The sequence below is a fragment of the Caloenas nicobarica genome, chromosome 15, assembly GCF_036013445.1.
Source record: "Caloenas nicobarica isolate bCalNic1 chromosome 15, bCalNic1.hap1, whole genome shotgun sequence".
NCBI lineage: Eukaryota > Metazoa > Chordata > Aves > Columbiformes > Columbidae > Caloenas > Caloenas nicobarica.
This window is the reverse complement of record NC_088259.1, coordinates 4,900,758-4,926,967: the sequence shown is the minus strand read 5'-3', so window position 1 is coordinate 4,926,967 and position 26,210 is coordinate 4,900,758. Positions and strand designations below refer to the sequence as shown.

General features: G+C 41.5%; 1 protein-coding gene across 3 annotated transcripts in view; it reads right to left on the bottom strand.

The window, feature by feature from the left end:
* PTPRT (protein tyrosine phosphatase receptor type T) overlaps positions 1–25,913 on the bottom strand; it is a 441,556-nt gene extending 415,643 nt beyond the window's left edge. For all 3 annotated transcript variants that reach the window (XM_065645693.1, XM_065645694.1, XM_065645695.1), the window contains exon 1: positions 25,787–25,913. In XM_065645693.1, the coding sequence (XP_065501765.1) occupies positions 25,787–25,862 (76 nt within the window). In that variant the 5' untranslated portion in view covers positions 25,863–25,913. The remainder of the gene's footprint in view (positions 1–25,786) is intronic.
* Positions 25,914–26,210: the final 297 nt, after the last annotated feature.

The following is a 26,210-nucleotide window of genomic DNA, read 5'->3' as shown; positions in this document are numbered from 1 at the left end:
ATTAACAGCAATCTGCTGAAGGATTCTAATGATTATTTTAAATTTGCTAAGAGAAACATCTCTGAGCCTTTCCTAATAAGATATTTATAGAATAGCTTGGGCTGGATCTTCCTCGCATTTTAATTCAATAACATTTTTATAATACTTCAACATCTCTCTACAATATTATCTTTGACAACATATAATTCAGATGCAAAACAAGACTAAATACCTAAAACTGCTTATTTGGAAGATGTTTGGGAGGGATTATTTTGTTTTTAGCTTTCCCAATCCTACAGTTTCTGTTCGGGTAAGTCTCTCACTGAGTTCACACAGGTATTTGCTTTGCAAACCCTGCAGCAATGGGCTGCTTCCCACCTTCTCCAACTCTTAAGAAGTCTCCTCTGCACAGAAGAGCTCACTCAGCAACCCAACGTGGGGTTTATTTTAAGTTATATTATGTTTTGTTATCACCATAATGACAGTACTTATCTTGTACGAATTCTAAATCAGGGCTGTTTGGACAAGAAAGACTTTATGTCCATATGATTTTGGCATCCGGAGGTTTTTCCTCCCCTCTAACACACAGACATAACAGAACATTCACCTGTGTCAGGTACCCATTTGCCATCACTGCCCAGGCTCATCTTGCATCTTCTCTGACAGATAAAGAACTCCCAAAATTAGCCCTTTAAAGGACAGTTATTCTCTCCACCACTACAACTGACAGCATCTGATAACTAAAAAGTTGCAGCTTTTGCTTCTCACTAGCACTACAAATTTTCCCAAAAGCAAGTGAAGAACACTCTCAGTTCAAACCATGGAGGGGCATTAAGGGAAACAAAACCTCACTTTTCCAAAACCAGATATGAAAAAAAATAATATGAAACATCACAACCGCATGTATGGTTCTTAATAATTGATTACCAGTACCTATCTGAAATGAAAACTGGCAGAAAACCTGCTGATCAAGACCCAATTCTGAGCAATTCTGAGCAATTCTGCAGCGTGCTGTATCATATGGGGCCCAAATACCCAATTTCAATCACGTGTTCAGAGCAGGAAATTTAGAAAGGCAGTTCACAACCTACCTTTACACATGCTAACCCATATCACACACAAAACCCACCCAGTTTAGCTTAATCCATACCTGAAGTATTAGAACCCATGGCATGTTAAAATAGATGTGCTTATCCAGAAACACAGTTGTAGTGGCACAGGGGATTTTTGGGTGGTGGGTTTTGTTTGTTTTGGTGGGGGGGGTTCTGTTTGGTTTTGCTTTTTTTTTTTTTAATATATATAATACCATTCTTCTAACACTAACATTTACTGTTTACTACAGGCATGCCATTTGGACCTTACTTATCTCTGCAGCCTTGCTGGATCTCCCCACATCATACGCTACTGACAGTGGAACCATATGTAACATCTGTCCCCATAACACTGGTACCCAATTCAGGGAACCGAGGCTAGGAAAGGGTGTGCCACCAGGGCTATAAACAGAATGGAGTCTAAAAACAACAACAAAAATACATATACCTATATACATATCTCATGGCACATCAATACATCCCAGCTAAAATCAGCTCTTCTCCTTGTACATCTCTGTTGACAAGAAGCAGGGCGCACCAGAAGAGAAAGCTGAATTGCCCTGACTTTATATATTGAAATAGTTCCTAAAACAGGTGTCTGAATTTGCTCGCTAAAGCTTTTGAGATGTCCACAGTAGTAAATCAAATCGGATGCTGCTTTTTGCTTTGCTCTGATCCTCCAAGCACTTTTAATTCTCACATGGCACCATGCAGGACAACTACACAATGTGGAGCAGGGACTCTTCATCTTCCTGATTGATGGAGGACGTTCTTTGGGTTTTATTTTCTCTCTCTCATAGACAGTTCGTTCTGCATGGCTCCAGTGTTCATTTGCATGCTTCATAGCCTCCTGCTCCAGAGTGGACACATGCTACTGTCTGATGATTTACAATCTGCCTTTGATTGAGGCTGAGGGCATTTCATGTTATTTTATTATCTAATGTGTATACACACAGCAGATTTTAACTGCTGCATCCGTACTCTCATTTTACCAATCAATGCTGTGCCTCTCTCCAAATCAGAAGAGCTGTTTGAAATTATTGATCTGTTCATATTTCTTTTTTTATTGATCGTATAATCTACAGCACCATCAAGTTTCCTTTGGCACAGGGTATGTTAAACATTACACAACTTTCCATCTTCAGTGTAGTGACAACTGCTATTCATTCACCCCAAAGTAAAAAAAGTTAAGCTTCTTGAATATTTTGTACGCAACCCTCTGGTCACACACATACGAAACAATTAAGTGTGGCCTCTACATATTCAGATTGGACAAATTATTGCAGTTGGCAAGATTTTCCTCCTCTTATAGGGTGGCCAGTGGACTCTGTCCCAAATACCACAGTCAAAAAGAGTAGCTGGTTTGCAAAATGCAGGATCTGAAAGATAATATATGAAGATACTTCATGCTTTTATGCAGCACAGACTTTAAGAACCATTTACACATCTCATCTAAGCAAAGACAACCTTAATTTTAAAACAACTCCTGTTGAACTACTAACATCACAAAGTTAAACAACAAAACCCCAAAAACATCCTCTCCCCAGCTTCTTCCATAAAAACTACTTCTACAAATTACTTTTCTCAAATTCTGTTATATAGGAGTTCTTTACTACAGAAGTGACACAGCAGTAATTCAACAGGTTCTCGGCGTATAAAGGAATTAATACACGTCATGTAACAACTGTGCCCTTGCACACCCCTCCTGCCAGTGGGGAAACAACTGTGCACTGCGATTAAGTTAAAGTACAGCAGTTTTTAGACTTTGGGCAAAGAAAATGCATTTCTTTTAAAAAGAGTACGTATTTTAAATGCATTATTTCTTCCTCGGTGGAATTCAGCTGTGCCTTGACCGCCGAGATGCTGGAAGCATGGTTTTTCATATGGATGCAGTGCATGGCCCCTTCCAAAACGCTCTCAGCACACAGCAGGGCAAGCTCTGTGGAAGGTGATGTTCTGCAGCTCCACAGAACGGTGGGCGAGGGCGTCACAACCTGGTCTGGGTCGTGCACAAACAGTGTGGCCAAAGGACTGATTGTGCACGGACACGCTACTCGAACAGCACCTTTGCCACGTGCTCAATGGATCTGAGAAGCTCTAGATAACACTTTTTTTGTCTGCATAATAGATGCGATCAAAAAGCCTTGCAGCTCAGTCAAAGCTATTGATCTGAGCAGTCTGCAGAGCATCTGGAAATAGCCAGATTATGCCCAAATAACCTCAAATTCTACCACGGGCATGAGTTCCAGTTTATTTGAAAGAGTAAGAAACAGGGAGGTCCCGAAAGCAGAGCAGAGGAAGCACTAATGAACCATTTGATAAATATTACTTTCTTTGCGTAAAATTTATATATTAAAGTTCACTCCTATCGAAGTCAAGCATTATTAAGAGTTGAACTACCTTAAAATTGAGATCACAGTCTAAACAAAGGCATATATTGGAGCAAATCATCTCCAAATATAACAGCACAATGTAGATCCAAGGGTGTTAGGCTGGAAAGTCTACAACAGAAGCCTTCTCTTGTTTGCCCCTTTGTTTTTAAATCATAGTACTAACTGCATTACGAATCTCAATAAATAATAATAATAAATAATTGGTTTATATGGATGTACCCCATTTATGTAAGCACCAGGAAAGACAGGAAAATAAAAATCAGCTATGGTATTCGTGCAGCGCACAGAAGGATTTTACTACATTCAAGACACTGTCAAATTAAAATATCATAACATTTATATTTAATGTTTTTATTCATCCCAAGAAAAGGTTTACACGACTGACGGTGTTATCACTTGCACTGTACTCAAGTGTAGGTGGGACAAGGTGAATCAGTTGATAACGCTGCACAGCAACAATTTGGAGCAAAGATTTAAAAAAAAAAAATCCAACTGAAAGAAGTAAAAGCAAATAGGTAGAATACTACTATTTAGCCCCCTTTTTTTTTTCATGAGAGTCTATAGAAAGCAGCACTTTTTTAAGAAATAAATTTTGTTTTATAGACACCTGGGCACAGAAAGTTAATGGACATGCAGTATCATTACAAATTAAATGATTACTGATGCATGAAATACAACATGGCTGGAATCAGGTAAACGAAGCAGTAAGACAAGTAAAATCTGTCACAGACTGGGCACCTTGCACCTGTAACTTTGTAAGAACTTGGGGTTTTTTCAGTGCAAAATGCTGTCAGTTATAAAATGAGCAATCTGTTCTCCTCAAAACAAAGGCAAACCCAAGGTCCAATTCGTGCAGCTTCAGCTTTTCCACGCTGGAAGATAATTCAAAACCATCTCAGCAGCAGCTTGAGTTCACATGCTTAAAATCTGAGGATGCCATCTGCAACCCTACATTTACATTTAACATTAAATTGTGCTTCTGGCAAACTTCATTCTCTGCCTACAAAGCCTCAGCCTCTTATTCCAGCAGCTCTTCCAACATCCGCATGTTAACTCCTCAACTAAAAGGATGTCTGCTCTTCAACAAAGGAAAACGTGTCTAAGTTAAAGATGTATTGCACAATATCTGACATCATAACAAGAGATTTACAGCACTGATGAACACACAGGCAGTGCAAGAGGTCCCTTGAATCACCCACACTGGTGTGGCTACCGTTTTCTCTATCAGTGCTTTTTTCCTGCAGGACAGGGCATGCACACAGAGAAACACAAATACTACCTTTGTTTTTGAAGTCATGCATCCACTTTTCCAGAACCCAAGAACCAATTTGGCACTGACTGCTGCAGTTCAGATATGGACCAAAGCACTTGAAGGGATCATTATTTTTGAGCACAGAATAATTGTGGGCTGGGAAATCCGATCTACAAGTAACGCTAGGAACATGTTGCCTTCACAACTATCACTAAAACTACCTCAGTCTTTAAAACCACTCATCTCTGTCAACATCTACTACTAACTATATCTACTGTTTATAAAGTAACTCTTAACCTTTGATTTATCTTAAAAGTCTTAAGGATGCATAATTTGCATGCACAACAGCTTATTATAATCTTCTCACACACAAGAACAACTACAAAGTCACTTTGTGCAACTTTCAGAGTTGAGCAGCTCTAAAAAACAGATGGAAAACCAGTTATTTGCAGCACAGTATCCCACTGTTTGGTACTGAGACACCTTCCTCGAGCTATTACTCTGTTCATATGGTGCACGGGTATTTCAGTGTCAATACGGATCAGTCCCTGCAATGTATAACTGATTTTCCATAGTATACTTTAAGCGTGGTCAAACAACTTAAGTCCTTAATAGCTATTTTAACAGATCAAACGAAATACAAGTGTGTAAAGGCATTTTGATGTTTGCCACCACTTACAGTTTAGAAGCTTTCAGGACACACATGTTTAATCAGAGCGAGCTGATTAGGATCACGGCTGAGTGACTATTTATTGATATGTGCACAGAGGGATGGAAACAGAATGGGATCACTGGTTCCTTGCCAGAGTAGCTGGCAATCGTTATTGACCATTTTTTATTTTTGGACATCAGCCTAAATATAATACTGTGGGTGCCAGATAAGCTTTACATTCAGCAAAAGTGAAGCTACACGTGTAACTTCACATATATGATTAATCATTTTAATACTGGGCCTAGCTACTCCCAGAACCTCACAATTAGTCAGGGCCTCCATCTGCATATGTTACAGAGCCATTACAAACACATACATTATTTTCAGCAATCCAAGCAGAAAAACAAGTTGGCATTTAAAAGAGACAAACAGTAGCAGTCAGATGCATTTGAGGCACTTGGTATGAAGCAGTAATCACCACCTTTCTTTCACAGCCCAATATTGAAACGAGGGAAGAGCAAATGTTTGCTTTTCCGAGAAGGGCAATATTCCAACAGACAAGAAGCAGAACCACCAAATATTGACAGAGTGTGAGGATTCGCAATCAAAGCAGCATAAGGTCCCTGTCCCTGTTGGGACCTGAACTAAGCACCTTCACCTCCTCCAAGTGCTTGGTCCGCCAGCTGAACTGTTGGTAATAATCCTGTCTAAGGTCTGCAAACAGAGCTATCATGCTCACAAGAGAAGATGGCAAGAAGAAAGACAGCTTAAAAACTGCTGGGACTCATCTGATTCAACAGAGCTGCGAGCAGAGAATGGTTGTGGGTCAGCTCCGAGGAGTCTACACGAGCTTTTCTGCATATTTTGACAGGCTCTGAAGCAGCCCCTTGGGCACGGCTGCTCAGTTATTAACTGGCAAACCTTTAAATAAATTCAAAGAATGCCTTTGTGCCTCTTCTGTATGGCGGAAGTCATATCCAAAATCCAGCTGGTTATATCTGTGAGCAGCACCAGTGAAAGTAACATAGATCAGAAACACAAGTTTTTTTCAATCTAAAAATTAATCTACCAATTCCCCCCACCCAAGCTCTTTCCTAAGCATCCTTCTGGCTTCATAGGAAATTACCATACCTGAAAAGACACTTCGGCCCATATATTACAATTTCCACAGACTTTTTTAGCACTGTAATTTACCTTTAATAATAGCTAGAAAACTCAAAACAAAATCACGGTGTTTACATATGGGATTCCTAATCAACCCTCCAGTTTCAATAAAATTAAAGGAAGTCTCTTTAAGACCTCCCCAGCAGCCTCTGTCCCCTCTTCTGCACTGGACTATGTGCACAAATATACACACTCTTGAACCTTTGTAGTTGCAAACTGAAGATACAGAAAACCCCGCAGTGTTAAGTCAAAATAAAAGAGTGCAGACTCTGAATTACAAGCAGCTACTTTAAGACTTAAAAATGGGGGGGTGGGGGAAATCAAGCCAACTTGTCCACAGTTTCTTATTTTGAAGTGGTAAAACATATTTTCAGAAAGCCACGTGGCTTTGTTCACTCAGCAGTGGAAAGTTTTTGAGTAGATTAATATCCTTTTATTCAAAGAGAAACCCCCAAGAGCATCATTTGACTCAACCACTGATTTGGGATAAAATTTACAACTTCGTATTTTTTACCACAACAGAAACTACACATGGCAGGGATGGGACGCATATGGAGAAATATGACAAAACTTACTTTCAAAGTTCATCAGATTCCCAAAACCAGGAGAGGCTTCACAAAAGCACTTCTCTTACTATCAAATCCAGAAATATTTCTGTATATGCAAACAGGCACACGTTAGTAATTCTGACAAGCAACAGACTGTGCATATCTACAGCTGAGCTCAGACATTTTAACAGATTAGGAGGAAACTGCGAGGGAGGGGGGAAAAAAAGGTAGTCAGCTATATATATATGCAAGTCTTTATCTATATGACAAAACAGCACTAAGAGAAAGCAATTTAGAAGGTGACATTAGCTTCCTTACTTTAATACCTCCAAGTTAAAAATCAATAGATTTTAATTGTTCCGTGCAAAGTAATGTTTTGTTCCGAATTGAAGAAAAAAAAGAGATACATGATCCCTGCCTGAGAAAGCTCTCAACAAGTATTTATTGAGTATTGATCAAGATTTTTCTCCTAAGTAAAACAAGCTCAATTTCAATGTCCTATAACATAGAACTTGAAAGTTTCTGACAGAAAAATTAAGCAATGCTCCAAGAATACAGTGAAGCCGACAGTTTTTTCCTGCCTTCCCATCCCCTCCATGAAGCTTCTAGTTTATTAACCAAATTGCCACCATAACCACACATCCGTGGGAATACAGTTCTGTCCAAGAGATCCCGGTCAGCTGCTAAAGATTCTTCAGAGCAGACAAGAAAGAAAAAAGGATACACTTATTTAACAGCCAATTTTTAAATAGATTTAGTTAAAAATTCAGTGGTAGGAAATTGTAGTAGGGACATTAATCAAGGCAATGCATCTCTGGATTCCACATTAAGATGACAGAAAAGCACTCCAACTTTTGGCAACTGATTGCAACCCAGTTTTGCAACTAGAACCCTGGAACACCAACTTACGAGAAGACACATTACAGGCTTTGGTATCACCTGGTATCACAGCTCCTTTTCAGCATTCAGTTTTCAAGAACACAGTCATAATGAAATTTTAGCATCTCACTGGGCAGAAATACTGGTTAAGGTTGCATTTAGCACAGAATTGCATGGCCGGTGTCCCAGGCAGGGCTTTGGTCCTTACGTCCCCAGGATGCTCCAAGGCCTGAGGACAAGGGACAGCATCCACCCGAGAGCATCTCTGCCAGCAGACTGATCATCCTGACAGGGATCTGGCTGAACTAGGATGGAGATTACAGCTTCAGGTAAGGGTGGGACCAGAGGACAGGGGAAACGGAGCCCAGAGGGATGGTCACAACGGGAGCACTTGCCCCAGGAGCAGGGACCAAGGGAACTGCGCTTGCCCCAGGTAACTCAGCCCAGAATCACAGAAAAGGCAGGAATAAAAGTTATCAATTCTTAGCCAGCCCAAAACATCCCCCACATTGTGTTTTTTCCTCCCACTCATGCCCTCCTCCTCTCATTTTTACAACCCCCAGTTTTCCTTCTGCCTCCTTCTCTTACCAACCATCACATCTAAGGACTCCCAGAAGCTGCTTTCCCAAGTAACTCAGTCTCAGGCTGTTTATCAGTGTCACTGACATCCACCTCCCACCCAAACAGTGCTCAAAACAGAAGGTACAAAACCAGGGCAGCTTTCAACACATGTTCAGAAGAGAGATTGATTCAGCACTACCTCTCTTTCCCCCTCCTATCTTCTGCTGAGAAAAGGCATTTTCTTTCAAGTCTGGAAAAAATGCTTCTTGCAGCATAAGTCTTTGCAGGGAGAGCTCTTAAATCATCTGTGCAACAGCAAGTCACTGAGCAGACTAACAACAGCCCAGGTCCTCCCACAGTTTCTTAGGGATTGACAAGTCCTCACCTTCCTCCAGCTGGCAGCAGGTCCTTTGGGAAGCAGACAGAGCCGATATGACCTGGGATGCTCTGATGAAGAGGAACATGGTCCCTTTTTTACATCCACTTGCATATTGCCTGAGCCCAGCACAGCCCATCTGTCTCTCATGCCTTTCTTTGCTCACCCCTTCCTCCTCCTGAGCTTCTCAACTTGCCTTGCACCTGACAACTTGCTACTCTTTTAACACTCCTAAACAAGACCAATGGCCAATATTACTGGTAATTTAATGTGAGCGTAACATTACGCAGGCGTTTGTGGGGTTTGTCATGCAGAGGGAAACTCTCCTGGTCAATGACCCAAACTGAAAACAGTTTGGTCCTTCCACAAGTCAAATGTGGAGTGCCGCAGCTATGTGAACACTGTTGAGCTCGGCATTTGCGATACGGCTGGTTCCCTGGTGCTCAAGGCCATGCCGAGCAGCCAGCCCAACCACCTCACGGTCAGCTCGAAGTACAGGCAGGTTCCGTTGTCCAAGTCTGCTGTTTTATTTAAGACATGAACAAATGCAAAAGTAAGTTTAAAATACAGTACCAACAGAAAGAGGATTTTGCTGTATCTTGGAGATATCAAATAAGGAACGCTGTCCTTTGTAGCACCACTCCAAATAATAGCATTTAGTGAAGTTAAGCCATGAACAGCCCCAACTCATTCAACATTTCATGAGAGAGAATAAATTCTCTTTGTGTTACCATTTACAGAATTCAAACACACTCTAAGATGAGTTCTACAAAGCCAAGCCACCTGGACAGCTGGGATACCTCCAGACCTTAAGGAGATACAGGTACTAGAAGCCTTTTCAGGTCTGCAAAATTGTTCAAGATACCTTGAAGAAACCTCTCACCTTCTAGCAGCAAACATTCTACATAAGTGAGTGTTTCACCTACAAAACTCCCTCTCCTCTCATACATCGTCTCAACAAAGAATTGGTATTTTTCCTTAAATGAAAATATAACAGCTACTGACACACTGATTATTGCCTTTCTGGACAGCACCGAGACAGCAAACCATGATGAGCTAACATAATACACCAATTTATTCAGCAAAGCCAAATATTTGATGAAGCACACACTGAAATTTAATCAAACAAGTACCACCTGGGAAGTCCTGCCCTATGTATCAGTTATGTCCAAATAAAATCCTGAAAAATATATATATATGTAAAAATACACAGACAAAACGTGCAAATCCAAACAGGTATTGCATTAGGGTTGCACTGATTTGTGCAGAGAGAGTACACGCAGAAATACAAATACTGGAAGACAGACATGGATGTACTGGTGCAAATCCAGCCAAGGGCCATGAAGATGATGAAGGGATTGGTGCACCCGACAGACAAACAGAGGCTGGGGAAGCTGAGATAGCTCAGACTGGGGCAGGTTCATGGGCATCTTATCTGGTCTGCAATTCAATTCCAGTATCAATGTCACTTAATTTAACACTTGCATAGCTCTCTACGGATACTTGAGCAAGAATGTGGAAAGTACCATGTTATGCCATTTTAAACTGGAGGCCTGTTCACAGAAAACACATGATAAATAAAGATAAGGGGAACTACGCCTTGCTGATCTGGTGGGTGAGATGGGGAGAGGGGTTCAGAAGTGAGATTAAATGCTTTGTTTACTCAGGGGGAAAAAAAAAACCAAGCATATCTGAATAGTGTTGTGTTTCACTACTCACAAACTTGTCACTGTATGACAAAATTGAAAAGAATTACCTGGGTCCATTGTAAATGTCCCCAATGCCCAAAACAAACACGTTAAACTTTCTCTACTACATAGACGTAAATCAGTCACAAATGAAAAAGTCTCACCTCAAAAATAAATTCTTAACCACCGCTCAAATGAGGAAAAAAAAAATCCAACAACAAAAAAAACCCCCACAAACAAACTCTTTCACTGCCCAGCACTTGTACATTTACCATCACACCATCTTTCTTAAAAAGAATACTTGCCGACCATGTGAAAATCAGTGCCTGCCGTGCCTCGATACATCCATCACCTGCCACAGAGCACCCTCTGAAAAGGCAGGTTCCAGAACCCACTTACGATGGAGACATCCCCAGGTATCTACTTCGAAAAGCAACGCGGCCGTGCTCCACTGCTCCTTCAGGGGTTGGTCCCACACACAGGGCTCCCCAAGGCTTATATATAATTATATTTAATTATAACCGTCTTCTCCCAACCACCTCAAGTTAAACCATTACTTACCTTGTCGATCTAACACACAGGTATCTATAATCAAAGTACAGTTTCATTTCTAACCCTGAGCTCTACGCTTTGGCTATGAAAGGCAAAAAAGGCAGAAGAGTTTAAGATACAAAACCGCCACACTCTTAAAACAAATTCTAGAAGATACAAGCATCAGCATACAAGTTCTGACAGTTTGGTGTTTGGGTTTGGTTTGTGGTTTTGCGTGTGTGTGTTTTGATGGGATTTTGGTGGTGGTGGTGGGTTTTTTTGAAATCAGCTCTACTGATTTCATTCAATGAACATTCACGAATGACAGTCAAGGTCTTATCAAACCTTCTAGAGAAGGTATTATTTGATAATATTGGGAGTGCAAGGGGAGTCGGTCTGAAAACACATGGCACTCATACTGCCTTTCATCAGGAGATCAAACTATTTCAGAAGTGCTCATGAAGCTTCCCCAGGCTCCTGTGAGATAGCAAAGAAACATATATGCCATTTACAATTGACTTAATTGAGACACGGAAAAATTAACTTGCCCAAGGTTATAAAACAAGGTGGTGACAGAGACCGGAACAGAAGACCTGAGCCTCCAAATCCCCAATCCCTGACCTAAGCATTGCAAAATACTCATCTATTCTCTGCCTGAGTGTCTCACAATGCAGAAATTCCTGCAAGTATAAAAAGTATTCCGAAGGGAGAAAGCTTCTCGCGCAATTTGCATGGTTTCAGTACAACATTCAATAGGCTGCTTTGTCATCAAGGAATGCTCAAGTTGGGTAGAAAGGGCAAGGTTTCATTTTCACCTGTGAGATTACAAAACGCAGGCACGGTGAGTCAGAGCTCTTCGATTCTCCTGGAAAACCAGGAGCTGGGAGAGTGCAGGGGGCTGCAACATACTTATTTCTAAAAGATTAATTAACGGTGGAGTATCATAAAGGACTGGGGGAGGGGAAGACCTTGATTCATGTTCACCTTAAAATACATTTTCTTTACATTCGTTCCCTTGTGTAATTATACATATATCACAGATAATGTTCTTGTACTCGATTTGCCTTGCTATAAAAATGGCAATGTAAACGTTTTCCTCCTCCTTAATATCTTTGAATCAAAGTTATTATCTGAAGAGAGGTATCCTGGGGAACAGTACTGAATACAACAAATAGTTCTTCATCGGTATTTACTTTCTTTTTAGAAAAGTTAAAGTGGAAGGAAGAGAGCAGAAAGAGTCACAGTCTAGTCCTACATAAATATCAGCTCGAATATGCAATTCCCACTGCCATTACCTTCTGCTATATCATTGCCGTGTCCTATGGACACGTACTATCAATAAACAGCAGTTTAAGTTTCTGGGCTTCTGTTTTGTCCCAAGTTCCCATAAAGGAAAAATTATAAGTGCCACCTATTTCTGAACAATTAACTAAGTCATCATTCTGACGCAAATATCCTGAAAAATTACAGCCTTTCCTTCCTGCGTTAATTAGACGCCAGTGGAATTTAAACCCACGGCAGTAAAAAAAGAGGGAAGTTTATTAATCCCACTGTGCTCTTCCCAGATTTTTGTGGCCTGTCAGGAGCTTCTTCCATGACACCACGACCCTTGCTGTGCATTCTGAGCAGAAGATGCTTTAACACGCAGCAGCTTGTGATGGACGCACCTCATGGCTGGTTGGGATGAGCTTAAGTACCAGCCTTGGGAAACCAAAACCCAAGAGCTGGTGGCAGCCCAGTGACACTGGAACATCCCCTTCATTAGGGCTTCCCTCCTTGTACCAACAGCACGGCATAAAGCCACCACAGTGCCATCTTCCACCTATCAAACACATATGACATTAAACTTTTAAGACAGAAGACCAAGAAAAATCCTCTTAGAAAAAGCTCTGCCAGAACATTTTAATTGCCAAATCTTTCTCACCTTCCTACTCTTCTTAGCAGAGAGTTGTTGCAGTGAAGAGGAAAATTTAGAGAGGATTCCTAAATAAATCAAATCACCTTTATGGCCTCAAACCAGGAACTGATCTGCATATTTATTAGGAATATGTCACAAGCACACACATCTAATATATTCCTGGAACATAACCTACCACCACTGGACACAGGAACAAAGAATGACCACTACATATGGCTTGTAAAAGGAAAGAGCGGAGTAAGGAAAATAAATTGGAAGCCAAAGGGTATAAAGAAAAATGAGAAAGTTTTGAAGAAACTCATTATTTGTTCTCTTCAACACTGCAATAACGTAAGCACCAAGAACAATAACGAAATAATACAATTGAAATTAGTTTTCAGAAGACATGAATTACCTCAAGTTGACTGATAAATAAGAGTCTTATTTTCTCACCTCCCTTTCCTTTAATGAGACTCAAATAATCAATTATTCAATTTAATTGCAATGGCACTGGTTTCCCCAGCCAGGTTTCTACTATTTCAGTTAAACTGAACAAAGCATATCATGACCTTAATTGCACACATGATGCTGATTTTGATTCAAACAAAAAGTACAAGTGCACCATGAAGCATCACATAGTAAACACATTTATAAACAATCATCAACCCTCAAATCCCAATTCATTATACTCCAACTGTCTGCTTGCAGGTCAAGTCTAAGCCACAATATAATTCCTCAGAACCCTCCACGATCACCTTACAGAGGAGTCGTTGGCCCAGCTCACTCTGCCCAAGTATCCAAACTTTTGCTCGTGTAACTACTTCATCACTTCTGGGGTGATATTGTACAAAAAAGCCGGAGTATTGCAGAATTATGCAGACCAGATCATGATCGCAAACTGGCAGATAAAAGCCCCACCAGTACACTTACGCAGTCAAAAAGAGAAGCCCCTAAATTACTGCCCAGCTCTTGCTGCCGATGGAGTTCCCTATAAGAGAGAGACTAAGAAAAAAAGTAGTACTGGCTAATGTCAATAAAAATCAAGCTTTCTGAAGGGTATTAATTGCCTTATCAGAAGGTTGCCCACAAAACCCTGTATCAATCCTCTTGTAGAATTGACTATTTAAAAAAATTGCTTGAACACATGCTATTTTCTGCCACGGGACCTTTTGTCATTCCATGCAAAAGATGGATGGCACTTACTGAACGAGCAGCTATTCAATATTTTGTTTTATTCTTATTGTTAGCTCCATGGCCTCATGCATTATTTGTTTCACACTATACAAACTCACCTCCACAGAGAGAATTATTAATTTCCCCTTGAATTTGTCTAGAGTTATAGAATTTCTGCTCCTTCACAAACACGTGCAGATGCACTCACCACCTTGTCCACAGCACCGTTCAACCCTTCCCATTTTAGAGACTGAAAGAAGGATTAAGGGAAGATACCCACGGTTAACTCCATGTTCATCGTCTGAAGCACCCAGGGATTTTCAGGGTCCTCAGGAATCTGCATCACGCCCACAACACATGGGAGACACAGCGGCACCGATTTCAGCTGCAGACAGGACTCCTAAAGCCCTTCCAGATGTTATATCCAGGGTATCAACTCAGACCCCCTGGGGTATCATCCAGCGCTCACCTGCCAAAGCTCAGGAACCTCGATGCAGAAATCAGACACAAAACGCTTAACACTCCTCCTCTGACTTGTACATTAACCACTTTTTTAGCACCTACGAATCCTACATATATAATTGTTTTGGGGTTTGGGGCTTTTGTTTTTAATACTGCAGCCCCTGTTTGCCCCCAAATTAGATCTTAGATCAGGTCTGAACACAGATTTGGGGTGGGGGGAGAGTGGGAGGAATCTGGCGCAGGACATGATGCAGTCATGCAATCTTCACCATAATGCTGCTGATATTTAACAGATATGCAACAGATACTTAATCAGATGAATTAAAAAACAGTTGAGAAGCATTAGTATGTGTTAATACCACTTAACATTTATTATATGCTAAATACAGCATTCTCTTTTTCTCAGTATACCTCCTCCTCCTTTCCCTCTTCAACAGCATTATAAAGAAATTTAGAGAGGGAAAAAAAAAAAAAAAGCCTGCAGTGGATTATTCAATTTGTTTTCTCATAGAGTGCAGTACTTTTTTTCCTCTACAGAAGACACTCAATTATTTAGTCCTGTCTAAATTAAAACGACGCAGGCAACAGAGTTTCCACCATTTCCTTTGGGGTACAATCCCACAACCTCATGGGTCTGCAATGAGGTTTCTCCTAATGCTCAAACTAAATTATTCTCTTGTTTTAATCCTCTTCTGTTACTCTTGGTGCACATTAAATAATTCTCCTTTCATCCCCTCCCTTTCCTCCAAGGTGCGCTCTCCCTTTCACAGCTCTATTCTCAGTTACAGGTCCAGAACCTAAATATATTTAGATATTGTAAATCTTTGCTCAAAATTAGAGAAACCGCTGTCACTTGTAGGTACTCTAAATACTTTAATTTGTCACTCTCAAGAATAAGATGATGTTCAGGGCTGAGGGGAATATTCCAGACAGAAAAAAAGCCCAGACATACACTTTTTAAAACTACATCCACAGCAGGTGGCATATTCCGCCTTTGGAGTACTTGCTTCTTTTCAAATTCATATTCAGCTGCATGTAAATATGCTGTCAACTGTCAGTCCTCTCAAAATCTCAGCATTAATCGCTCCCAGATTTCTCTCATTCACTCAAAATAACTTTGTATACATTTACTCTGGCTCTACGTTTGCAGTATTGCAATACTTCCCAAGATTTGGGCTAGATTTCTGCCTGCGATTCTTAATTCTGACATTATTTCTCCACTTTGCAGTTCTTTAGAGTTTGCCTTCACTAAGAAAAACTTACAAAGGAACTACTTTTAAGTTTCTCCTGAACTTTAATGGAAATTGTATCTGAAGACTGATCCTCTACTATGAGGAAGCACATCACAGGTAAATTGTTATATGCTCTATACATAATCCAAACACTCGTTTTGTACGCTCTTCAGAAATTTTTATATGAATTAAACTTAAACTAGTACCATTTACTGATAACACTTCTGTTGTTTCCTGCATGCACCAGGTTCTGAACATCTGCATGTCACCCTGAAGCCAGTAACCACTGGGAACGTACCAAGTGAAATTTAGTGCTTCTTTCAAAAAAATTCTCTTTTTTGCATTCACGATAGAAGCTCATCAGTACCGAGCTTTTGGGGAGGGTAGGGGCAGAAATTACACTCTTCTGTTTTCTTGCCACAAGAGCTTTTTATACCAATGTGGGCATAGAAGCCACTGGAAGGAAGAGAAAGACTTAAAAAATAACAGGGGAATGATTTGATCTAAATAGCTGCCGAGTGAGCTTCAAACACCACCAAGACTTTATTCCAGAACATTACTCCTCAGGCATGTTGAGAAATTACTTCTACTATTGCTAGAAGAATGTCAAAGTACAGCAGTACCACAGATGTCCAATCCAGCGATACTCCATACGCTAATCCTTTACAGCAAACATTCACAGAAATATAAATAATTACAACATTAAAAACTTCGGCGTGTGGAAAAGCTTTATAATAAAAGACGCAAAGTTGAGAGTTGACTTTAAAAGGGTTATTTTTGCTTGGTAGGTTCATTTAAGGACGATTAATTATACTTTCTTCTTTTTCAGGCCCTGGCAGTCTCCAGGGTTAGCCCTGTGCCAACAGAGACAGCGGGCGTGTTTATTTCCAAGCTTTCCGCTTCTCTGATCATTGCGACCACGTGCTGATATCTGTTAGCACATACAGCATCTCCCATTCTTTAATCATAAAAATGTATTTAGTGTTTGTCTAGGAGACCCTATTGCTAACAAAGATGATTTAATCAGGAAGCCAGAGCAGTGTTTTGACCACCATTTGCATAGTAGAAATCCCGTTTTTAAAGTACGTGTAAGACTCCCTACAAGATTTATTGAAACCTATTATTTTGTACTAGATTACATAGGGTTTTTTTCTGATTCATGCTGGAATGTTTGAATCTCAAGAACTGCAGGGGAATTGCTCATTTTAGAACAGCTATTTTCCTATAAATCAATTTTCAGATCACATTTGTTGAAACTTTTCAACTGGTCCTAGAGTGAAATCTTTTATTTTCCCCCACAAAAAATAACGAGCGGGTCCAATTCAACTAGGCAGCATCCAACCAGTCAGCAGCATCCCTGGCACTAACTATCTGCATCTGTTTTTATGCAGGAATAACATGAAATAATGGGATTGCTGGCAAGCAAACCGCCCATCGCCGCCTCTTTACCTGCCTTTTGCAGGCAGGAGCGAGATCCTTTTGCCCTAAAGGGGATGGATGAGTCAGTGCCAGACCACAGTACCAAGAGCTGGAAGCCACCAACCTAAAAGTCAAATTTATGAGATTACGTCCTGCTTAGTCAGAGCCAATAACGCAACAAAAAGGTCTGTCTCAAACCAACGCCGAAGTTCAAAACAAAATTTTTAGAAGGGAAGGAGCTGGAGGAATTGGCTTTAGGTTGCTGATGGACATGACGACTTCTGGACATTTAATTTTGTTTGACTGCTACGCAAAACTGTGCATCGCATCTGGGCTGCCCGGCTCAGGCTCCAAAGCGATGCCAACGATGTGCTGAGGTACCAGATACCGCTGCCATCCTGATGAGCTGCTCCGGTACACACAGGGATGAATAGCAGCATTTTTCAGAGGGCAAATACATTCTTTTTCCTTTTGCACGCTTATTCTTTGTCATTACTGAAATAAGCACCGCGCAGCTGTAGTGTGAGCACAGGAAGAGATCTCTGAAGGACAATATCAGTTGAACTACAGTAAAAACAGGGAAAACTGCTTCTGTCATAATTTAGGCTCTTAAGTGTTAGCGACTGGCAAATTTGACATATAAAGCTCATATACTTTGCTAGGCCAAACTAGAATTAGTTACTAGTAAATTCAAAATATTCCCATCAGTTTTGTTTGTGAATACACATGCTCAACCAGTTTGAGAAAACATCACGGCAAAATTAAGTACGGACAATGAAAACTGGGCACTGCAGCCCACGTTTTCGCCCAAGAACCAAAATTTGCAGCCACCACCTATCTAGCAATAACCTTGCCTGACAGTTAACGTACAGGAAAGGAGATGACAGAGATGACGGCAGAGACAGTCCACAAGCATCAGAAACAGCAGCCAATTTCTGAGCTTTATGATATTTTATGTCTGCTCCCTCTCTGTTTCTAGCCTGTCAGGCTCCACTCAAACCTTTCATGTTCCTTTTCATACTCGCTCCCTTCCTTTTCCTACTGCTCTCATCTCATCATCCTCCCTTCCCATCGTCTCCTCCATAACCAGCCCCAACCCAAACACGCCAGCGCCTCCTCAGCCGCCACCCTCACCACTCCCGTTTCTTCTGTTCTTTCTCTCTTTTACAACTGCAAGATGAAAACCTTCTTCGGAGTACAAAAATGAGTCCTTTGTGCCTCTGAAGCGTTTAACACAGTTGGCTCTTCAGATGTTTTAAAGTTAGTATACAATAAAGCAAGCACATTAGGTTTAATAAACAATAAAGACGCAAAAAGGGACTTTCTATTAAAGATGCTCACTGGGAGAGAGGACTTGGTACCGTTACAAACAGAGAATGGCCTATCACGTCCTGAATGAGAAGGCAAATAAACTCTGCAGCTCAGCCAGCTCACAAACACTAGTAATAGCTGGTGCACATCTATTTTGGTGCTTTTAGTTGTTAGGAACAAAGCAGTAAAAATTCTTGACAACGACCCAATGGAGTCAAGTGTGGAATTACATGCACACAGCCTCTTGGCTTAGGGTTTTGTTCTGTTTGGTTTTAAATATACCTCTTTCAGCCACACATCTCTGGAAAAAATATCAAGGCATATTTCCCCAAGAAAAAAAAAAACAACCTGATTGTGGAGAATACACATTACAGTTTCAGCAACAACTGTTTCTATTAAGAGCACTAAATTCACACCTAGAAATACAGAATAAGATTCGGGCTGCCAGCACATAAACGGGTGCACATTGACAGAAAATCCCTGTTTTGGAGAAATGAACCATCGAGCACAGCAGCTTCCCATCTTGCTGACAGAAGTGCTCTTCTGCTTATCCAGCAAATACCACTGCAATTCCAATAACTGTATTTCTAAAGGAAGAAAGACTCATCTATATAACAGTCAAATTGCCTTAATTCCCATCCTCCTCCTCTGCTTCATCTTCGACCCTACTTCTACTAGGTGGTCACAGTCACACATACTTTCTGCCAAGTGACGCTTTTACCCATCTTTATGATCTTCTTAAATAAACAAAACCGTGTGGCATCAACACCGTTCTCAACTCCGTGCTTTTTCATTAAAAAAAGAACCCAAAAGCACACTGCACACAATTGCTGTATTTGCCTATTTAGGCCTTTTTTTCCCCTCACCCGCTGTTGAAGGGCTGACCTTTGAGTCAATACTAAGGGAACGAAGATCTGCACACACAGATTAAGGTCGTTCCAGGAACGGTGACAAGTTCAGCAGCACTGGAAGCAAAAGCACAACATTTCAAGAATATCATCCGCAGAACAGTGTGAAGCCCTACTGCTGCTCAAGCAGGTAATGATATTTTCTTCAAATTCAAAGAGAGAAGGATTGATTCACAACATAAAAATGGATTAAGTTATAATACTCTTGATATTGTTGTTCTTTACAATATTGCAGAGGACAAGTAGTGAAACAACCTTCCTTTGCTCAATGTACAGCTCAGTTAGCGGCCAGGAGCTGCTTCCCAGTGATTTAACATAGTCACTACCTGGGAATGAAGCTGAGATTATGACAAGGATGTGGAAAAAACCACAGTAAACGCCGTTTTCTCTGTTACATCGGATCTGAAGACATTTCAGCTAACAAAACATGAGATATGGGATACTTTGAGCATTTCCAGTACAAGCGAAACAGCACAACTGAATAAAGAGGTTTGTGTAACCATAGGTTGCTCAGGCTGCAGCACTGATCTGTGCCCACACAACATCATCAGCTGTCAAACCCCAGAGCCTTTCTGCGAGATGAGCTCAAAAATACCAAGGAACAAGAGCCAGGTCCCATCCTCCCAAAATTCACAAGCGGCTCAATCATTTTTTTAACTACATGAGCTGCACCACTTCAAACCGCAGCAGAATTCATCGCGTCGGCTTCAATTCCCCAGCCCTCAGTCCCAGGGAGATCTTGCTGGAGAAAAGAAGAAATCAAAAGCCTGGCCTTGGATTGATTTACAAGCACCAGTTAAAAGAAAACAAGAAAGCCAGAGGAGACCAAGCACTAAGTAGGTTCACTCTTCCTGGGGTTTCTTGTCCTATTTACCAGGTCTTGTTCACAGGTTGATATGCTTCACTCCTCAGAATTACATCATCTTTAACTGTGGCATTAAAAAAACCCAGAGTCTTCTTTCTCCAGAGGTCCCTATTTTCTATAACTGACTTCTCAGTATTTTCTTCTAGAACGTGCAATGCCCTGCCATGCAGCTTGCAAAGTATCTGATGTCTCTGAGCCGTGGTATGATAGATAGGACATATTTATCGGATATTAAACAACAAGCAGGTCTGATTAAATGATGTATAGTCCGATTAAGGCATAGTAATTCTCTCTTCCACCATGAAGATGTATGATCTTTAGAGCTTGCAATAACGAACACTAGAAGCAATTGCTTGTTCTGTAATTACAAGTGTATGGAAGGATGGGGCCAGGTTGTAAGAAGTCTTTACTGATGCCATCAACAACATTTCCCTTCTTTGTGGGTCTGCTTTGGGTTGCTCTTTTGCTTTGGAAAGAGCAGGGTGGTGGGAAGCAACTGGCATTCAAAACAACGAAGGGCCAGGAAGGTGACAGGTCAGGGGACGGGTAAGGATTTTCCTCCCCCAAGAAACAAAAATAAGTCCAATAGTGCTAACCAGCACAAACACAGAGCGTGCCATCAGAAAAAAATCTAGGAGAACTAGGAAACATGAGCAGTGCCAGGAAAAAAATGACTCTTGGCCAAATAACACTGTCTTAAATGAGCCAAGTCACACTGCTCCATAGAATGTTTGGAAATACCATGAAAGCCAAGTCCACCATATCCTTCTCAAGAACGACAGCACAGAGCCAAGAAGTGTCAACCCTGTTCTTGTTCCTTGTGGAAGTGGAGCCCTCGGGGGCCGGGGTGATGGGAGGTACACGAGGGTTCTCGCAGCAGGAAACCTGGGCTGCAACTCGGGTCAGTTTATAACAGAGTGTGGCCTCTATATGCTGCTGTTCTTTGAACTCTCTGCAGGGAAAACCTCCTCTATGAATGCACCTCCAAGCACCTTTTAGAAGCTCCATTACGTATTTTTTTCTATGCATTACAAGACACCAAGGAAAGAGACTGAAACAGTTGCCATTAAAAAAAAGGAATTAAGAAATCTCTCTCTAAAGGACATATGCTTTATATAGCAAAACACACAGGCACTGCTGCTGCTCGTCACCCAAACATCATAAGAGTTTTTATGAATGTTAACTAGGCTGCAGTATTCCTATGGCAAAACAGATAAGTATTACAGCTCTTATTGCTCACTTTAGTTAGTAAACCCTCTGCCTCAATCAGATTTTGGCAGGTGGATTTCAGATGACTTTTCTCCCTTTTTGTTTTGTTTTGTGTTTTTCAAATTAAGACCACATTAAGTCAGTCTTAAATTTGCTCATTGCCCAAATATTTAAGCTCCGGTGCTAACGCTGCATACCTCTCCATTCTACCTCTCCATTCTACGTTCAGCACTTTCCATTCAAGCAAAGAACAATACCTGCCAATACATATTTGTTTACCTCATTTATAAAACTACAACGAAAATTACCAGAGGCATCAAACAATTATTATGATAAATAATGAGCTTTAAAAAACCCATTCGCATATACAGAGAGAATCAGAGAGCCACTGATCCTTCTATGCAGAATGCTATTCAAAGGAAGGATTGTCGGTGCAATGCTGAACAGATCAATTTATTTCCCTTTATTCTCTCCACTTAACTGAATTTTATATACCAAAGTAATTGTTCCTATAAGAAACAACCCTTGTCCGTGTCTTTCGAAGTTCACAAAGCCTCAGACCTACATCTTTACCACTATAAGAGTTTCCATGGTAACAGATGATGGTGCCTTCTAAAAAAACACAGTAATATTTTACTGTCCCAAATCATTCCCATAATATTAATGAAAACTAGAGCACGTGAGCCTGCACACAGAGCGTAACAGACTAAAAAGTACAATTAAACAAGAAAAGCAGAGACGAGCGACTTCCAGAAGGGTGGATGGTAAGGAAGGGCTCTGCATTTGTAAAAGAGAAGGATTATCACCCAGAGATTCACAAATGCCTTCATACACACGGTGACCTTTCATTGCCACTGTTGAAACAAGCAGTTTCGCAACATCACCTTTTTAATTTCAGTTGTTTATGTATTAGAAAACAAATCAAGCCAGCCAGGAATGAAAAATAAAGTTGAATTGTAGTGCTAACAGCTCCCCAGAGGGACTGAAAAGTGATTATTGAGTTAAATGGCTGCATTGTTCACAATTGCCACACAGAGTAGCTTCCTCAGAAAGATCCATTTTTCATTGCCAGTTTACTGACAGCAAAATCTGTAAATTAACTCCTGGTAAATGAATCAATCTTCCCTCCAAAATTTCTTGTAGTTTGCTTCCTTGCTCCCCTTCCCTGGACAAATTGTGTGTAATGAAGAGTCAGTTGCAGTAACTTTGTGATGCGGCAGCCGTGTTGGAAAGCAAACAGCTACAGGTGCAAACATTGAGGAGCAGGATAATGAAAAATAATTAAAGCAAACGTTATCATCAGAAGAAAAACAAGGGTCAAAGTAATCTGGTGTTCAGGTTAACAGTCCCAATGTAAACCCCCTGTCCTACTTCCTGAATGCTTCTTCACAGCTGCAAATTACTTTAATCTTTCTATTTTCTACTCTGTTGTGCTAAACTGCGTGAATAGTCCAAGTATTTGGTGGCAGAAAAAGTGCACTTGTGCTCTAAGGAAAAAAATTCCCCTAAGCAAAGTTCTTTATTTTCTGAAATCCTGAAAGAATCTGCAATTACTAGAATTACCCGGTGTTACTTCTGTCTCTTCCAAGAGAAAGTAGAGGAATTAAATTAATAGGTGACCCTAAAGCCATCAAAAAGTTTAGAACCTCCAAAGCACACCTTCGGTTATAAATACATGCAGAGACTGGGGGCAACTGAAAGTAATTGCTCAGGAAAAAGAGTTGTAAATGGAGCAATACAGAGATCACATAAAGAATTAAGTGTTAACCAGCTTCCTCATATGAAACTAGCTATTGTGGCAAGAAGCCATCAACCCTCTGCTGTCACTTTGTATAACAGTATTTCTAATTTTATATGTTGTGGATAATACAAAGAAGCAGCAGCAGCTGTGCAAGTCAGGTAGGAACTTAATACCATTTTGTCTTGAGTTGGGGCTTTCCTACTTCTTAGCCTAACTATCCTGTAAGAAAATAAATCAAAAAAAGCCAGTCAACTTCTTGCACAGTGATTTTTCAGGATGTTTAACAACAGGCTGCTAAATAAACACATTAGGCTTTGAAAAAATAATTCAATCAGAAAGAGACAGGCGGTATTTGCATCCTAATAGTTATGGAGACAGCACCACCTGATGGAAGATGTAAAAATGCACCAATGGCACTAACTGGAATCTCTCCAAACTTCACTGAAATTTAAGGTACAAAATGCATTTGGAAAACTGCTTTTTACCATGAAAATATCAGCTATATGGACAGAGTCCAGACCACTACACCTCATGCCAGATATATAACCTAAGAGGAAAAAAAAACTTTCTTATAAACTTCATTAATAAAAGCAGCTCAGAAAACATTGATTAAAATCAGCTCCTCTTATTTTGAATGGTAAGAAGTGCACTACTAAAATAGGAGGCAGAAGGCAATATCGATGATTAGGAAACCTTGCAGTCACTTTTCCCACTAGACTGGTAATGAAAACGAAATATTTCATGGCTTTCTGAAAGTGGGAATTAGTCAGACTTTTCATTAAGTTTGCATTATTTAGCTCACATATTGCTATTTCTCTCAAATACAAAGTGTTTTCTGCCCCCTTAAAAGTTTGCCATTTTCGCAGAAGAGTCTTTCTTTCTAAGCATCTGGTTCAATGATTCATCAAAAGTCAAGGATCTAATCTCAATTGATATTACAAGTGTCGAGAACACAAAAACATAGTTGGAAGAGAGTGGAGAGGAAAAAAATACATACATACAAAAAAAAAAAAAAAAAAAAAAAAAGAAAACAAACCCCAGAGCTCCATGTATTGCTTACTCAACGAAGAAGCTATTTATCCAGGCTATATTTCCCAGCCTTTCTAATAAATCTGTGGATCTGTGTAGTTGCCTGGCAATGTAAACACGATGCCATGGTGGTGTCAAACCCTATGGGATTGATCCCAACATCTCCTTTGCCGACCTGACCATCATCTCCTCTGCCTGTCCGGCCCTTCCCACGCCAAAGTTTCTTTTGAGCCAAACTGCCTTGAAGAGACCAGGCTCAGGGTATTCACAGTGCTGCACTATTTCAGTTTTAAAGAAGTGAGACAAAGTCATTCGAGCTCTCAGTCTTAACTAAGAAAAATCTTTCACTGGTTGAGATCAACTTAGGCATGTTGATGCATGAAAGACCAAGTCTCAAGCACTGAGATTTATCCCTAAATAATGTTGCACAGGGGATTTTTACTTGTCTTAAATACATAGATGGGAAAAATAGGAAAAAAAAAAAAACCTACATAGAAAACTAGACAGATAAAGTCAGGAGAGAAGACAGTTACAACTGTTTATTTTTTAATATAATGAAAAACTGCACTGAGAAAATTAATGACATATTAAAACATACAAGGGAAAACCAAAATCACACATATCTTTGGTTTACCTACAAAACAGCACAAGAGAAGAAAACTAGCCCTAGAAGCACCTGTCGTCTTCAAGTAATTCCAACTATGCCTGAAGGAACTTGTAGGAGGGGGAAAAGAGCTGGTTACTATTAACGTACACATGCCAGGGAGCAAAGTGTTCCTAACATCAGAGTGACAGAGAAAGCGACAACTGGAAGGAGCCAGACCGAGTAGCTGAGCCCCCCGAGAAAGTTACTTGAGCTGTGTGATCCAAAGGGAGGGAAAAAAACCAAACCTGCCCCTAAACTTCTGCGAACAAGCCCAAAACCCCTTTGCCTGACTGGAGGGGAAAAGCAGCGACTCCCCTCGAACTGCGCACCCTTGAGCAGCCAACTCCTGCCTTTGACTCGGAAAGACCGTTTACTACAAAAATAAGACTCAAATGTCGCGAATCCGTGAATAAAGGCGACGCTTTCACATCCCACCACATACAACTTCCCGAAGAGCGAACCTCCCCGGTCCGCAATCCCGCTCCCCCGGCCGGACGCCGCACACACCCGGCGGAGCCTCCCCCACCCCGGGGCTCCGGCAGCGGCCACGCCGCGCTTAGGAACCGACTTTTAATCAGGCTGCTCCTTCCCCCGCCGAGCAGCCGCCTTCCCACAGACGTTTCCATCCCTGCCTGCTCCGGGGCTCGCACAGGGAGCTCCCAGCGAGGCCGGGAGGCTGGAGGAACGGATGAAGCCAAGAGTTCAGGCTGCCGGGGAGAGCTGCCTGCCCCTGGGCTCGCAGTCCCCACCGCGGGGGATGCTCCGGGGAGCGGCACCCACCTGCGAAGACCTGTCCGTCCGCCTTGGCCAAGAGCTGCAGGAGAAAGACGATCGCGGCGGCGGCGACGCCGATCATCCTTTCCCCGGAGTTCACCTGCCCTCCCCGCTGCCGCGGTGCCGCTGCCTCTTTGCAAATATCCCCCGCATTGGTGGCTCGGGCGCGGCGGCGGCCCCGGCAGCCGGAGCCGCGGTTGCTGCTCGGAGGAGCCGCCGAAGTGGCGGCGGGAGGTGCGGGGAGCGGGCGGGGGCGGGCGGGAGGCGCCCCCCGAGCCCAGCGCCGGCCGCGCCCGCGCAGAACCGGCCCCGCTGCCCCGCCGGGCGGGGGGCAGCACCCCCGGCCCCCCCTCCCACTGACTCAAAGGCTTCCTCAGTGGCTGGGTTGTGGGTTGGGTTTTGGTTTTTTAATCCCTAATTCGAGCCCGGC